This window comes from Etheostoma cragini, chromosome 20, assembly GCF_013103735.1.
Source record: "Etheostoma cragini isolate CJK2018 chromosome 20, CSU_Ecrag_1.0, whole genome shotgun sequence".
NCBI lineage: Eukaryota > Metazoa > Chordata > Actinopteri > Perciformes > Percidae > Etheostoma > Etheostoma cragini.
The window spans coordinates 21199918-21215450 of NC_048426.1; the positions used below are offsets into that span (position 1 = coordinate 21199918).

Genomic DNA, 15533 nt, shown 5'->3' on the forward strand with positions numbered 1-15533 from the left:
ATGGTGGTGATGGAGAGTGCTGTCTAACACATCAGTCATATTATTTGTCCAATCAGTTGTTGAGGTTTTCCCTTTGTCACAAAATGTATTGTATATTTATCGAAAAAAGGGTCTTAAACAAGAGGCCACAGGGCATTTATTGATTAATTTTGTGCAACAATGGACGAAAACCTGTCACAATGTTACATTCACTTCAGCGGAATCTTAGTTACAGTGGTGACATGTTAAATCAATTGATCAGCTCATTTCTGGAACTACCTCAAGTTTCATTGAATAGAACAGGAATGTCATTTCAAGGCATTAAGAGATATTTAGAAAACACTGGGATGTCTTAGATATACCAATGGTCCTCTTCTACCTAGAAAGTAATGAGGTACAATATTGGATAAACATGGCACACTACAAGTAGGCTATGCATAACACAGCACCAATTACACTTGCCAAATGTGCAGCAAACTATTCTCATACTTCCTTATTTCCACATACCTCTCTTTCTGCAAAACAGTGGAATCCATGCAAGGAAAGAGGATACAAGTACTTGACTCTGACCTGACTAAATTCAGAAAGAAACGTACATCGTCAAAGGTTGACGATTATACTACATACATGTCATACGTGTTTGTTATAGCTTGTCCCGACCTGCATATTCAAAAACACATCCAAAGAAGTAGTATTTTTAAGACGGACAAATGTGACCACTGTTTGTAATCATCTCAATAACAAGATAGATGACTCACCTTGCCACGTTTACTATATAAAGTTAACAAGAACCTTACAAGATGTCCAGTCATCACATCAAAGGAAGAAACCTTGGAATCATTCGATTGTCTTACATGCATCATTTCCCTTGAATAATGATCCAGCCCAGAACTAAATTCAGGTTTCAAAACGGTTGGCCTTGTTCCTTTGTACCACCTCTGGTCCACAGTCCATGTTTGTTTCTTGATCGTTCTTCCTCCAATCACAGGATCTTTTCCGATCAGACAGTTTTACAAATGCAATACCTGAAATATCCTTAGAAATGTTGTGTTTAGGCCATTTTAATCCCAAAATGTTCCTGTTGATTTCATGTGGAGAACAATGATCAAAGTGACATGACGTGTTACAGGGTAGGATTACCTGAGTGTGCAATAGCTTGAACAAACAAACGTCTTTCTAGCGGTCAGTTCCATTAACAGTCACTCCTTGGTTTCAACTCAGAAGCCACAGAAAAAGCAGCCATCCGGGGATGAAGAGAGCGGGGGGAGAGGATTATCTGGCGGTGGATGGATTTCCTTATGAGCAGGGAGGATCCTCGGACGGTGTCAGGGGGCTGCAGGGGGGCACTGTACTCAAGGAGCGGAAGGCAAAGATGGAGGGATCGTAGGTGTATCTGGGTGGAGGACGGCTGCCTGTCAGATTCTGAGGACAGAGAGAGACGTCATGGTGAGAAACCGGCCTGTCAGAAGAAGATATTTAGAAAATGGCATGGATTACCTGCTGTACTTTAGTTATGGTATTGTCAGTAAGTTACAGTGTGTCATTCCATTTCAATAGTGATATTTGTTTTTTTTGCAGCATAAATGTGTGGCTGTGTCATAAGACTGTGAGAAAAGTGACTGAAAACCAAACATGCAGTGATGGGAAAATGACTGTAGCTTACTAGAGCATTTTCACACTGAATTTTTTTTCCATTCACTCTGCAGGTTCAGAGACATACATGCTTTTCCACTCACCAAGCCATCCCCCTCCAAGCAGAACCTTGCTTTTTGTGGCTCTACAAGTCCTCTGTCTAAATTTAGCCCTGGTCTTTTTCCTCCCTACAGGAAATTACTTTGTTGGATTTGGCAGTGAGGCAGCACTTTCTCTAGAGCCTGCTGAAGGGGGGGTGTTGTGAGAAGGTAGACTGAGAAAGATTAGGACCTTGAGACAGATTAATTAGGACCTGTGGAAAGTCTACGGAAAGACCTGAGTGTGTATCTTTATTGTCAACCAAACACTCTTATAACTGAGACAGATGCATCCATGTAACTTCAGATGCAGAGAAAGTGCCCACTGATACTGGAATATACCCAGTGACAACAATGCATGTGTAATGACCCCATTAACGGTGCATGTGAGGCTACAGGTGTTGCTATGACTTCACCCAACATCTTAAGGGATTCAGTATTGACAACTGAGCCCCAGTAACACGGCAACAATTCCCAATACCACTTAGAGCTGTTTTACCAAGCAATGTTTATATAAACAGGCCAAAAGACTGAGGTAGAAAAACAAATTGTAGCCCAAAAACAAGTTACAGTAAACTTGATAGATGTGAACTGTGTTAAGATGTTCACCATATGGTAGAGTCAATCCAACTGTGTGTGTATATGTGTGTGCGCGTATGTCAGAATGGCTCCCTATCCACTTTAGCAATCCCCACAGAGTTGTCCTGTGGTCACATCTGCAGTATGACGGACATTTACGGCCCAGAGGCCCTAAATGTACAAGGCTCTCTTTTTGTACAGACACCAAAAGCAGCAGCTTAAAAGCTGAGTTAAAACACCAGCAATGTCTCACTTGCCCTGGAGCGGATCTCGTTTGACAAAAATGCCTTTCTTCAGTTTTTGTATTGTTATGAGTTTGCCCTGTTGATCATTAATTTAGGCCCTACTGTCCATTTGAGATGTTTCCACACTGTGTTACCAGCCCTCCTCAGTTAAACTATAGATTACAGATTACTACATGGATGGATTACTGCATGGGCACTGACTCAGGGGCCCAAGGACCAGGGGGAGCCCTGAACTAGAGCCTTGTGTGAGGTGATTGTTATTAACAGTGTTTGTTAAAATGTCCAAGGACTAAAGAAGGGATGCCCTGATCATCCTGGTCATGTTGCTCCTGATCCAAATAAGAGTCCTTTAAAGTTGTATATCAGTCTATACAGCATCTGATCCAATATGTGTATACCAACAGATGTTTCCATTGATGGTTTGCAAAAAAGAGGATCAGTGTGATCAGATCAGTGTGAATAGGCTGTGCCAGGAGTTTGGCAGCCTCTCATAACTTCCACCGTGAAATAGGTCTGCTCGGTGAATCTTTGGCTAAGCTAACCGACTGCTGTAGCTTCATATTTAACTTACAAATATGAGTTGTATTAATCTTCTCATCCAACTCTCTGCAAGAAAGCAAAAAAGCTAATTTCCCAAAATGTCAGACTGGTCCTTAAACATCTGTTTGTCCTAATACTAAGACCAAAAAATCCTTTACATTACATCCAAGCCATGTAGTTTTCCTTAATCAAAAAATCAAAGGGGTATGCAGCCCATTTTCCTTCCTAGTTTTCCCCTCCACTCTCTGCACCATTTACCTCACCTCAATCAATCTTTGTCTTCCTCTCTGCCCATTTATTACGGTGGCTGAAATCAGACGCCATCCCTCTTGCCTACTACAGCCTGGGAAGCTCTCATCACCGTACTCTCCCATTCACCTCCAACCCCTAGAGAGGGAAGGCCTCTGCAGCAGCAGTCACGGCAAAGCTGTTTTTTCCTAATGCTTCCATGTGAACCCCCCTCTTAAAACACACACACAACCACGACCTCAGCTCCTGTAACTACTCCCATGCTTGAACGCTTGAATCCAGTCTCAAAGCCAGGGCCCCATCCAGATCCAGTGTCTCTTCTGGATCCTGGCCAGGAACCCCGGGGTTGACAGATAAAAGAGGGAACAAGAGGTAGACAGAGGTAGGTAAAGGAAAGCAGCGGAGAAAAGATAGAAGTGGGGTCGACCACTGTGCAGTTGCACAAAGAGTAGAGAGAGTCAACGCAAGCCTCCAAATGGCTCATCAATCCAAAAACTCACTGTGTACTCACTTCAAGTAAAATCTATGAACTGGAACATATCCAAAGCTCACAGACGTCACTGACAGGGAAAACAACACTACCAACTACACCAACAAGAACAGAGGATAATGAGCAGTATCTCGATGTATCAGTGGAGCTAAACAGATAGCAGCCGGGCAGGCTATAAATGGAAAATGACTACATCCCTGGAAATACACCACAAGGGAACCAACAAGACTCCACCTCCTCTTCCTCCTCCTCAGCTCCATCTCTCAACGCAACTCATTTGTTCTTCCAACACTCAAAGATCAGCTTTTACATTTTGTACTGCTCATCCATACTTCAAAATGGAGGATTAGAGCAACCCTAGATGATGTTACAGTTGGTGTATGTGTACATAAACAAGTGTGATAAGGTTCCATTGACACTAACCCACACAACGTGATAATAACGTCACTTTTCTCACCACACTGTGCATCCTTCTGGAGTACCCTGCTCTGTGCCAAGATGCCCAGGCTTGTTCCAGTCGACTCTCCAACATGCTTCCCTTAACCCACTACAAACAAAATCAACCCATACACAGTTGCAGTGATCAGTTGGGGGATGATTATTAAAGGTTGTGTTTCGGAAAACCACTTTACAGAAAGATCAGTTGGGACACCATCTTGGGAAAATACCTTTGTGTTCAAATCTATATAGGCGAGTAAATGTGCACTTGTACAACCACTAATGGGGTAAGTGGAAAGCTCTGATATTGAAGGTTGTTGAGATCAAGAGATCAAACAAAAAGGAGCACATTTTTCTTTTCTGTGTCTTTGTCTTAGGTATCACTGCAGTGAACAGCTTTTTAGCTGGGTGCTGTTTGCAAAAGGTTCCTGACAGTGCTATCAGATTTTCAGATGTCTCAGGAATTGCTCTGTTGCTAGCAGGGCATGGGAACAAACGCTGTTGCCAGATGCTGTCCCAGTATGCAGTTGGACGGACATCAAGGTGCTGGCGACAAGACAGGCCGGGCTGTTCACGGGGGCTGAGCAACCTTGCAACCTCATCACGGCTGTAATGGACACCCTGATCTGGATTGCCAATTATGGGTCTGCATAAAAAGAAAAGCTGTGTGTGCAAGTATGAGTGAGTGAGTGAGTGAGTGAGTGAGTGAGTGTGTGAGTGTGTGTGTGTGTGTGAGTGTGTGTATACATTCATATTGATACCACCTGTTTAAACAATTCATCTTTATGACAGCCATCAACAACAGGGTTTGTTTGCATTCATCACAACAACATACTACAAGAGGGTTTGGTTATTGTACTTTGGGAAACTAAGTTGAATAAAAATGAACTCACCCGAATCTTTATAGTCCGTGTTTTCCCTCCACAGTTCTTTTTCAGCAGCATTTTCTGTGAAGAACAAGAATGCGCAATGAAAGCTATGGAACAGCATACAGTTCTCAACTGAAAACAAATGTTAGCAGCAGCTTTTATGTACATCCGTGGCAATCCCAAAACTTTGTAAACCCGCACACTTTGTACAATTCAATAAACGTTTTTACTGTTAACCCAAAAAATGTAACATTAGTACAACTGCCTGAATAAAGTTACGCTAAGTTTGAGTGCATGTGAATATTGATTAAATCAACCATAATACTACATTATTTGAACTGTAATCTTTACAATAAAACAACATGATTTGACGTGACAAGCACGGTGTATTGGCTGTCAGTTAGCTATGAGGATGACGATGATGAAGTAAGTGAGGCAAATCCAGCTGTCTCACCAAACTAAAGAGTGGGTTGATGACACTTATGCAATATCCGGTCTCCCACTTCCCTCCATGTCCACGCGGCTCCACTATTCTCCAAAAAAAAAACAGCGGGGGTGGAGGGACCACACAATCATCGAATTGTCTTGAGTAGGGGAGGTAGATTTTAAGGGGGAAGGGAGCACACGAAAGAATGGAAACACAAGACTCCTGCTGTTGTAATGTAGAAGAGAGCTGGTGTGCACTTGCCCTCATGCTCACCTCCTGCCAGCTCTTTTGCCTAACTTTTTTTATCAATGGGACTACAGTCCATGTGGGTGCACGCTGCTTGAACAGGAATTTCAAAAATGGAAATTTGTATTTAATTGAGCTTTGCAAAAAAAATGTAAGATATATTTATATTGACTGTTGACTTTTTGGTCAATCATAAAGAAATATGAGAACTTTAAGGACCATCATTCTTAACCCGTTAATGTTTTGACTAATTTACTACAAACCTTCAATGAGCCTACAGTATCTCGCCCAATATCAAAATGATAATGATAATTTTGTGATCATTTTAGACCTTCTCTCTTTTCGTCCTACACATTCATCACTCTGCCTGCAGCAGAATCATTCTGCCCACCCCACTCCACCCTCCTCCTAAACACACTCACACACACACATATCAACCAACGGGTCGTGCCTTGTTAACTAGCTCACTAGTTTAGTGTTATTCATGAAAAAATAAAAAAGATTGTGTACGTGTTGGCGTAGCGGCATGGGAGCTACGCTTAGAGAGGAGAGGCTTACCCCCTTGACAATGAGGCATTAAAGTCCACTTTGCTATTTCATCCGGTAGATACTGGGCACCTGCGCCATGTTAGAACCGGACTTTAACATGAACATGAACAGAAAATCTGTATCTTTTAACGGTAAGTGGGCTTGTGTGGAAAGCAAAAAAAACACAAATATTGAACAGGTGCTTGCCAAGGGGCACTGTTGAGCCCTGTGCTACACAAACTGTTGTTTCAGTTAACACACAGGCACCGCCCCACTGGACATAAATTAGCATGAATGATGGATTATCAGAGACAAACTGATAGAAAAACACTAGCTGCTGACCCTTTAACGCTGCCTTTAAGGAAATTATTAAATAGGTAAATTTACAACTCAGGCTCAAGCTAATGTTGGTCACACCGGGGCCAGGTAGCCTTGCTTGACCATCACTGGCCTTAGATAGTCCTGGATGAGTAGTGTCCAAAGAATTAGGAAACCAACATTCTCCAAATGAAATAGGTAACAGTTAAATCTTAAAATGACTGATCTCCTTGTTAGTTAGCACATGGATATGTTATGTAACAAATGCAATTCCCCCAATTTTTTCATCAATCCTCTTCACTAATTCCTATCCAGTATAACAAAACTCTTCTCATATGAGGTTCCAAAAGTAAACAATAAAACTAATAGAAGTCTGTGGTCTAAAATGTTTATTTTATGTTTGACAACCCATCCTAGATAGCAGTGTACGCCTCCTCTACCTTCCAGACATACAACAAAGAAGTCCCCTTTGTTTTGGCACCTTTAAATTGCTTTTTCTAAGGAACCAGCTTGGCCAGCATATGTGAAAGAAATTACATGGTGGCGGTGTAGAAGTTGAGGAAGACTTGACTGGAAGTTGTCCAGCTAAAGGGTTAAAGGGAGACTGGAGCTGCTTCTGCTAGCTACCTCTGTAGGCCCCCTATTGTATTCCCTGCAGCACCTCCCATTCCACTTGACTGAGTGTGCACACACTCTGACACATACAGACACACTCACAGTGTGGCAAAAGACACACACTGATACAGCAACAAACCCAGACAGGAGGATGCACACATGCAGACAGGCAGGATGATCCACGCATACCCCAGTCCCACAAACACACGTGCACTCGCACACGCACACACACACACAAAATCTTCCTCTTATTTTCTCTTCACCCGTATTCTTGCCGCCCGCTGTCTATCATCATCTGTTCTTTCCCTCTAAAAACCCAATGGACATATGGACCCCTGAAACCTGCAGTTTCTATCTCTGCAAACACACACACACCCTTTCCCATCCACGGAGTGGGCCAACAAGTCTATTGGATTTTAATGATTAGTGGACCAGCTTCTCCATGACTCATTAGTGGCTGTCGTTTTTCTGTTGTGTATTTAATCCTCTCCTTCTGCCTCCACCCCTTCGTCGTTTCCCCTCGCTTGCCAGCCTTTGTGAGAAACGAGGGCGGACATCTGCCATCCGTGCCTCCCTCTCCTTCATCCCTCTCCAGCCAGACCACCGGGGTGGCGAGCGTCCGGCTATGGAAAGGGAAGACTTTGTTTGCTCGTGCAAGCGTGCACATTTGTGTGGCCATGTGTGTGTCGCGTAGCTGGTTAGTAGTATTAGTGATACATCATTGTACTTTTGGACCGAACCCTCAGCCTGTTCTCAAATCACAGTTTGAGTTGGAGGGGGGGTGGGGGGGGGGGGGGTGTAAGGCTCATCTGCTGTTTGGTACTTTTCACATTTTCAGTGGAATACACATATAGCTACAGTGGCAATTTAAATATCAAATTAGTGATGGGCAATACATTGATAAATGTTTCAATATTGTGGCATAACACTAGATATCCTCTTAGATTTCAGATTTCACATAAGTTTTGTCTTTTCCTGGATTGAAACAGAAAGTGCTGTAATTTTCTGAACTTACCAGACTGTTCTAGGTCTTCTATTATTGGCTTTTAGCCACTTGCTAATTATATCCACATTACTAATGATTATTTCTCAAAAATCTCATTTTGAAGTATTTTGTTCAAGAAACAATAGTGAACACTACAATATTGGCGCAGAATTGATAGAGGTATTGGGTCAAGAACCATGTGTGAATTGTATTGCTAAGAAAGTGAAATGGATTTTTAGATATGAACGGCATTTTGTGAGGGCTTTTATGTACTTTGGGGCAAAAAATGAATGAACCACCTTGTTGGGTAGTTTATGAAAAAATATAGTGAGCATTGAGTAGTTGTAGTTTTAAATCTTTAAATATAATTTTGGTAAAAAATATGTAATTATTCAAATATCTATTTATATAGGATTTTAACATTTATGCCAACTACGTTGTAAGATATCTTACAAAGTCAACATTTTGGGCAGTGGTTGGTGGTAGTAAAAAAAAGTTATGAAGTATCTAACTATAGTTTGGACTACTAACCTGTTGCATTTTCTCCAGATCCAAACTGGGCCTCCCCGGCTCCCCGCTGTAACTGTGCCGATATTTTCTATAAGGTGCTGACTGGTCAAAGTGGGTCAAAATAATAGGCCGTGTCACTGGCTGCACCACCTGCAGCTGAAAGCGCAAGGGGGGTGGCTTGAGGCTACGCGGTGGACTGGAGCTGAAGAGTACAGGGCTGGGGGAGGCAGCCAGGCAAGCACCAGGCTCAACTAGGGGCCTGGCAGAAGCAGCCGGTGACCCGCAGCCACAGAGGTCCCGCACCTCCTCATCACTGGAGGCGCTGCTGTGGTGATCACTGTGGCACTGGGGAAACGCAGAGACCCACTTCCTGTTGTCGCCGCAGCTGATTCGCTCCAGCTCTTCCTCTGAAGAATGGCGATCCAGATTAGCATCTAAAAGGAGGCGAAGGCGTCGTAACCGGGCTGGAGAGAGGGGACCCTGGTTGTGCTGCTGGCTGGTCGCCAAGGGTGTGAGGGCACAATTCCTCCGCCTCTCTAGAGTAGATAAACAGGAAATGTCAAAAGAGAAGGTGGAGAGATGGTTGCAATAGAATGCAGATGCTCTGTAATGCCATTTTATCTGTTGACTTGATCTTTTATCTCTTTTACCCTCAGTAACTATACTCTATTCTTATTGTTTTCATATTTTTTAAGTAAAAATAAAAAAAAGATTTGGTTGGCAGAGGCCACTCACCTCTGTCAATCTGTGCAAGCTCCTGGTTCTCGCCTTCTGAATCATCACTCTCCCCTCCCTCTCCACTGCCATGGTACGAAATCTGGAAAACAGGATTGAAGTTATACTGTAGGTCAAATATACCATATGATAACACCTCAAAAACCAAACAGTTACATTGGTAAAAACTTGTAAAGAACCTTCAAAAAATGTCCATCTTTGCCCCATGCAGATTAACCATTGAGGATTTGAAATGTAGGTATCTAACTAACAATGTAAAATAATTAAAGAACAAAACCTTAAGCATTACAATGATTTAAACCAAATCCTAACTTGGTTTGACCTTTGGAGTCATTTTGCAATTTTTTTGCAATCTTTGTTGGCCACAAAAACAGACCGCATACCAGCAACACAGACAAAACATATACAGTAATGGGCTTCCAAAGAAACAAAAACATGGTCTGCATTTTTTACTTGATCCAATTGTTGTGTGGTCATTTCTCCAGTTGCACTACATACGGTGTAGATGCTTTAGGTCACAAAAGTTGAGTTGCGGTTTTGTCCAAGTTCAATTCAGGCTAGTTTCTTTTCACACAACCTGAACCAGTATGTTTCTTAAAAATCAATTCCTTGTCTACATGAGAAGCAAGAATACAGATACCCTGCAGACTGCAACTCTACGAGTTAAGTAATGCGCCTCACACTCAGTAATTACCACTCCGAGGCCTCGCTGAGCAGCTGCCATCTGCGCTTGTGTGCGTGTATGCTTACACACACATCCACACAAACATAGTGTCCTCCCTTCTACTCTCCAGACACACACACAAACTCACACACACACACACACACACACACACACACACACACACACACTCTGAACAAGGGAAAACGGAGAAAGGAGCCAGGGCCTTAGAGCCCAACAAGGGATGACAATATTCAATTTGTGTTAAGTGTGTATTATTTCAGACTGTTCACTGTGCATTTAATTGGAATCAAAAGGATATATCCCATAGGTGTTTCATACTTTTTTACATTTAAATGCCACCTGTCACATAACTGTGTATTAAAAATGTAAAAATATTTCCTATCATCACTAACTCTTACTCTACTATAGTATAGTACTAAATACTAAATTTGAAGGTATCAAATAGCAGATTAAGGATATAAATGTAGCCCAATGTTTCGTAGTAAGGTCACAGTGTTGACACTGTTGTTAAATACAGTATATTTTGATAAGGCCTGACTGTAGCCTTCTTGGTTTTTAATGGTACATGAGCTGTGGGACCGAATTCTAAGTGAACAGTTACAGAGCCAGTGTACAAGACAAAAAAAACTTGGCTCTTGAGGAGTCTAGATGCTAGCATCACTTCATGAAATTACACTGAGGAATAACTGTGGGAAGGAAATGTATTTTGGCAAGTGGCTGGCTCAGGATTTCAGCTACACTGTACACTCCAGTGAATTATTGTTGGGCAGCTTCCATGACACAGCTGAAATCCTATTAAAAGTTACTGCTGCAGGATACTAAGAATGAAGTGACGCTGTTGGTTTATAAACTTCTCGTCTTACATAATTTTATTCAGAAAAGAAATGAGTTTAGTCTGAGACATTCAATTCAGGGTTCACACTCAGTGAGATCATCAAAATGTAATAAATTGATGATTGGAATAACAAATTTTCCTTACATATTTTACCTTTAAAAGCTACAGAGGAAGCAGCTTTCCCTTTGGTCCTTCCTTTGACCTAGGATTCTGAAGTTTCTCCACAGAGCAATCATTGTCTGTGCAACTAGACGCAAATATAAGCTGACAGTAACGATTTAGCCTTTCTTTCCCCTTGGGGACCGTCTCAGAGGTTGTTGATGGATCAGAGAACAACAAAAAAGTGTAACACGTGTAGCTCCCTTGTACTAAGAAGACTTAGTACAAGGGAGACTTTGTGTTTCAGTCTCTGTCATAAAAGCGCAGATACACTATTATCACTGTAACACTAATCACTGCTTACAAAACTAGTGCAATCTGAGAAATTACTATTTTTGCAAAGCAGGTCAGTGTCAAATAACCATAACACATTTAACTATGCAAATCTTGCCTAGGAGTGTAACACAAAGTACAATACAAGTATTTGAATGTTTCACGACCAATACTGCTTTTGGTATGCATGGGTTTCCTATGCAGTGGAAACTTGGGAGAGGTCATAACATTTGATTTCTCACAGTTATCTGATATCAGAATGTAATTGTTCTTACATATGGCAGGATTTGTGCAGAGTGAGTGTGTGTGAGAGAAAAATACTAGACTCTGTTTAACTGACGTTTAGTTTATGGTTGGACCGGATGACAGTGCTTTCCCAGAAGAAAAGGAATTTCACCATTAAACTCTACTGTGGCCCTATCATCCCAGCTCTAAAATATGGTGTTTTTAAAATAATGCACAATAGTTTAGCTGTAGTCATCATTCTATCATCACAAATAAAACAAGTAGTTTGGATTAGCATCTGGAGGTAAAAGTGCTTGGTGCATTTGATGGCAATGCACTTCATAGGACAAACACATTTTTTTCTATTTCTGTTTCTTGGCGCTTCCAGTTGTTCATTCTTTTTCCAGCTCCAGTATACTACTTTGGTTAAGCCTGGATTGCACCACTCCAACCTGGAAAGGCTGCCTCATATTATAATTCCTGCTGCTAAGCATCAATATAGCCTTTCCAGAACTGTTGTAAGCTAGCACCTCAGAAGACGAAAAGTACTGTACAGTATTGCAAGATATGTGTGCTACAAGATAAGGAACTGTATGCAAATAGAAAGAGCACATGTTAACAAGAAGCGCACAAACACATCCCAGACCAATGTTCAATCAGGACCAACCCCAGTCACACCCGTCCCCACACGCTTATTAGTCATTAGCATCACATTCCCAATGGAAACAAACAATGGTGCTGGAGACAAGTTAGGCTGAAAACAAGTGGGAAAATTACATCTTAAAAGCAAAATTACCTTCCATGCTGCTTCCACATAAGTGTACTAGACGTATCTCTGTAATAGCTTTAAAAAACCTTCTGCAATAAGATTTCAAATATTATCTTCAAGTCAATCACTGGTGAGGTTTTTCATCATTTTGTACAACTAGTAAATTTAGCTCTACTGCTACTAGCAGAACAAGTATTCAAATTGTGTTTGAGGATAGAATTTGGACAGCTATCAGCCATGAGAGCAACATGGGCCTGCATGACAAGCATCCTCAAGCGCTTTCTATCTTTTTCTCCTCAAAGTTTTGCAGTAAGGAAGACATCCATGTAGAGGTCTGAGACCTGACCGGAGTGTTATGATCCTTGAAGTTGTTATTTGTTATCAATGATGCAATGCAATACACAGATCATTCCTTAACATATTTATCTCTGCCTGCATTAAAGCATATCAACTGTGTTAAGATTTGCTGTGCACAACTTTCTCAAAATAACTCATAAATGTGTAGAAAGTGTCAGGGATCCAAAATGGCATGTCAGTTCTTATAATTTGGCAGGTTAATTTAAAAATTGCAAGAAGTGCAACATCAAGAGCGCAAAAATACATAAATACTCGTTTCTGAGGAAAAATTGCAGTCTTATAATTTACGAACTGTAAAGTCAAATTCTGATTAACATTTTTGTATCTATATGAAAGTCTTACACCAATGTCTATAAAGGCAAGTAATTGCAGACTATTTGATATAATTCAGGGCTTAGGCACATAAGCAAAGTGAGACTGCAAGAATAAAGCATAAAAAACTTGCTTTTGTGCATACATGCAAAGACAAAGAGTTGTGTGTTTGTGTGTCATGAACAGTTGAATGAAATCCTTGTCAGTCCCTTGCATCGCTGAGCAGCTTGCTAAGCTGGATCAATGGCAATGTCACAGCGTACACACCACTGAGTCCTCACACACACACACACACACACACACAAACACACGTATCCGCTTTGCACTGTCCTTCCAAACTGACATGGACACTGTCACACTCCATTCCCCCACTCATGAAAACACACCACACAGGGTCAGACATGCTTGATTCTCTTCCCCCTCACACTCTAGTGGATCTTCCTCATTGTGTAGTATGGAGTAATCTTGATTAGTGGAGGCTCCTAGGATAGGTACTGTAACAAGGCCTAAGGGACATAAACTGGTTAGCCTGATATCATGAAATGGTCAATCAGCCCTTGATCACCCAGTAAGCACTGCAGCAGACTTCAAACTTAAACATTATCCGAGTAGGGCTCACACTTGAATGGCTATAACGGTTTGTGTCTATGTGTGGACCGGGGGTCAAGGTCTCCAGAGCATGCAGCCACCCGCAGAATAGTTAGTAGATTGATGCAAGTTGTAATGCAGAACCAAATTTCATACGTGCAAGTTCCACCTGGAAACTTTTAGCTGTTAGGGATGCACAGATCCGATGCGGATATCGGGGCGATACTAAATCAAACAGCTGGATTGTGACATTGGGGCCGATCTATCAATGTGCTACTCCATTTCACAGTTGAGCCACCCTTTACATTCCCATGTGTGCGTCCAGGGGAATGCAAGTATATAATATTTATATACCAGATACATTGTTTTTATTGTTATGATTCTGTAATTACAGTGTAAATTAAAAAGATTCAAAATGTGTCTTTTAACGCTGCGAAAGGTACCTAACAATCTTGTTTTATTTGTAAATATATGTCGGACAGTTTGTAACTTGTGTTTGTTATGTTGCCAAAAATGCATACAGTTTTCCTGAATGGTAATTTAAATAAAACCCATACCTCACTCAAAACAGCATGGATGTTTTTTTCCCAAGTTTGTATGCATGTGGAAGCACCAGAAACACAAAATAACACCCCAAATCCCAGAAAAATTGATTTTTATTTCATAATATGGGCCTTTTGAATTTCCTTTGTTAAAAGGTGTTTTGCTGGTTGATGCTGGCTGACTCTTTTCCAATCCATAAGGCCTAACCTGTATGGATTCAGGTCCTGGAGGCTTCCAAAGCAGGTTTCTTACTAGTTGTAAAACTGGCACACTACTTACAAAGAAAGTCAACAGGCAAAAAACAAAGCATCTACAAGTCACTTTTTTGTGTGTTCATTCACTGATTTCACGATCGTTATTGTTCCCGGTTGGAATTCCTTGTAAATAGTGGAAGTATCAGTTTAAAAGATACGAGGCTCAGCTTGAGGAAAAGCTTGTCCCTCGGGCTATGATGTAAGCAAGCAACAGGCCTGGTCACTACTCACAATTCCCTTTTACCATGGCACACTTTCCCTTCTATCCTCAGCCAACCCTTTGAAAGGGGGCACATTGGCACAAAATGGCTGCCATGCAACTACACAGTTGGTTGACGCACAATGTTGTTGTGAATGGAGCAAAATAGTGACCCATGTAGAATACTATTCAACCCTCTATTCACCAAAAAGACGCATTATGCAAACGGGGCAGCAACAATTGCAGAGGATTTACATGGATTATGCTGTGGAAAATTGGAGGGTAGGTGTTGGGACAATTATAGCCCCCAACGAAAAGGATTTGTTATTAGTCTCAGTAGGCTATACATTTAAGAGGGCTTCCATTGCTATCCCCTAGCCCACCACATCTATGGTATCTCTATTTGTAGATGAAGAACCTAGACTAGTTTCACAGGTGTGAATGTGACACTTCAACAGATTACACTCTCTGAAGTCTGGAGAATGACAGTGATTTACTTTCTCAAATGTCAGCCTTACTACAATTTATGAGTCAATGATCTGTGAGTGGGAGAATTTGTTGACATGCCACATGTTTGCTTGTGTTTGTGCGGGAGTGTGGATCTCTGTTTTTTTCTTGTAAACATCTGGCTTGGTCATGTAAGCCATGAAGAGTACATTACTTCTAACATTGGAAGGCTTAGGTTGAGGTGTTTAGAAGCAGAAAATACCTCCGAACGACACCTGCTTAATATCTCTGTGGCAATTTCCACAGAGAGCTGTGCAGTCGGTTGTCTGCCTCATGGCGCGTGTGTGTGTGTGTGTGTGTGTGTGTGTGTGTGTGTGTGTGTGTGTGTGTGTGTGTGTGTGTGT

At 41.5% G+C, this 15533-nt stretch overlaps 1 protein-coding gene across 1 annotated transcript in view; it reads right to left on the reverse strand.

Annotated features, from left to right (window-relative positions):
• Window positions 1–118: 118 nt before the first annotated feature.
• si:dkey-16j16.4 overlaps window positions 119–15533 on the reverse strand; it is a 16306-nt gene continuing 891 nt past the window's right edge. The window contains exons 2-5 of the mRNA XM_034857456.1: window positions 9484–9565; window positions 8770–9284; window positions 5144–5197; window positions 119–1401 (exon numbers count right to left, since the gene is read on the reverse strand). Of these exons, the coding sequence (XP_034713347.1) occupies window positions 1276–1401; window positions 5144–5197; window positions 8770–9284; window positions 9484–9565 (777 nt within the window). The 3' untranslated portion in view covers window positions 119–1275. The remainder of the gene's footprint in view (window positions 1402–5143; window positions 5198–8769; window positions 9285–9483; window positions 9566–15533) is intronic.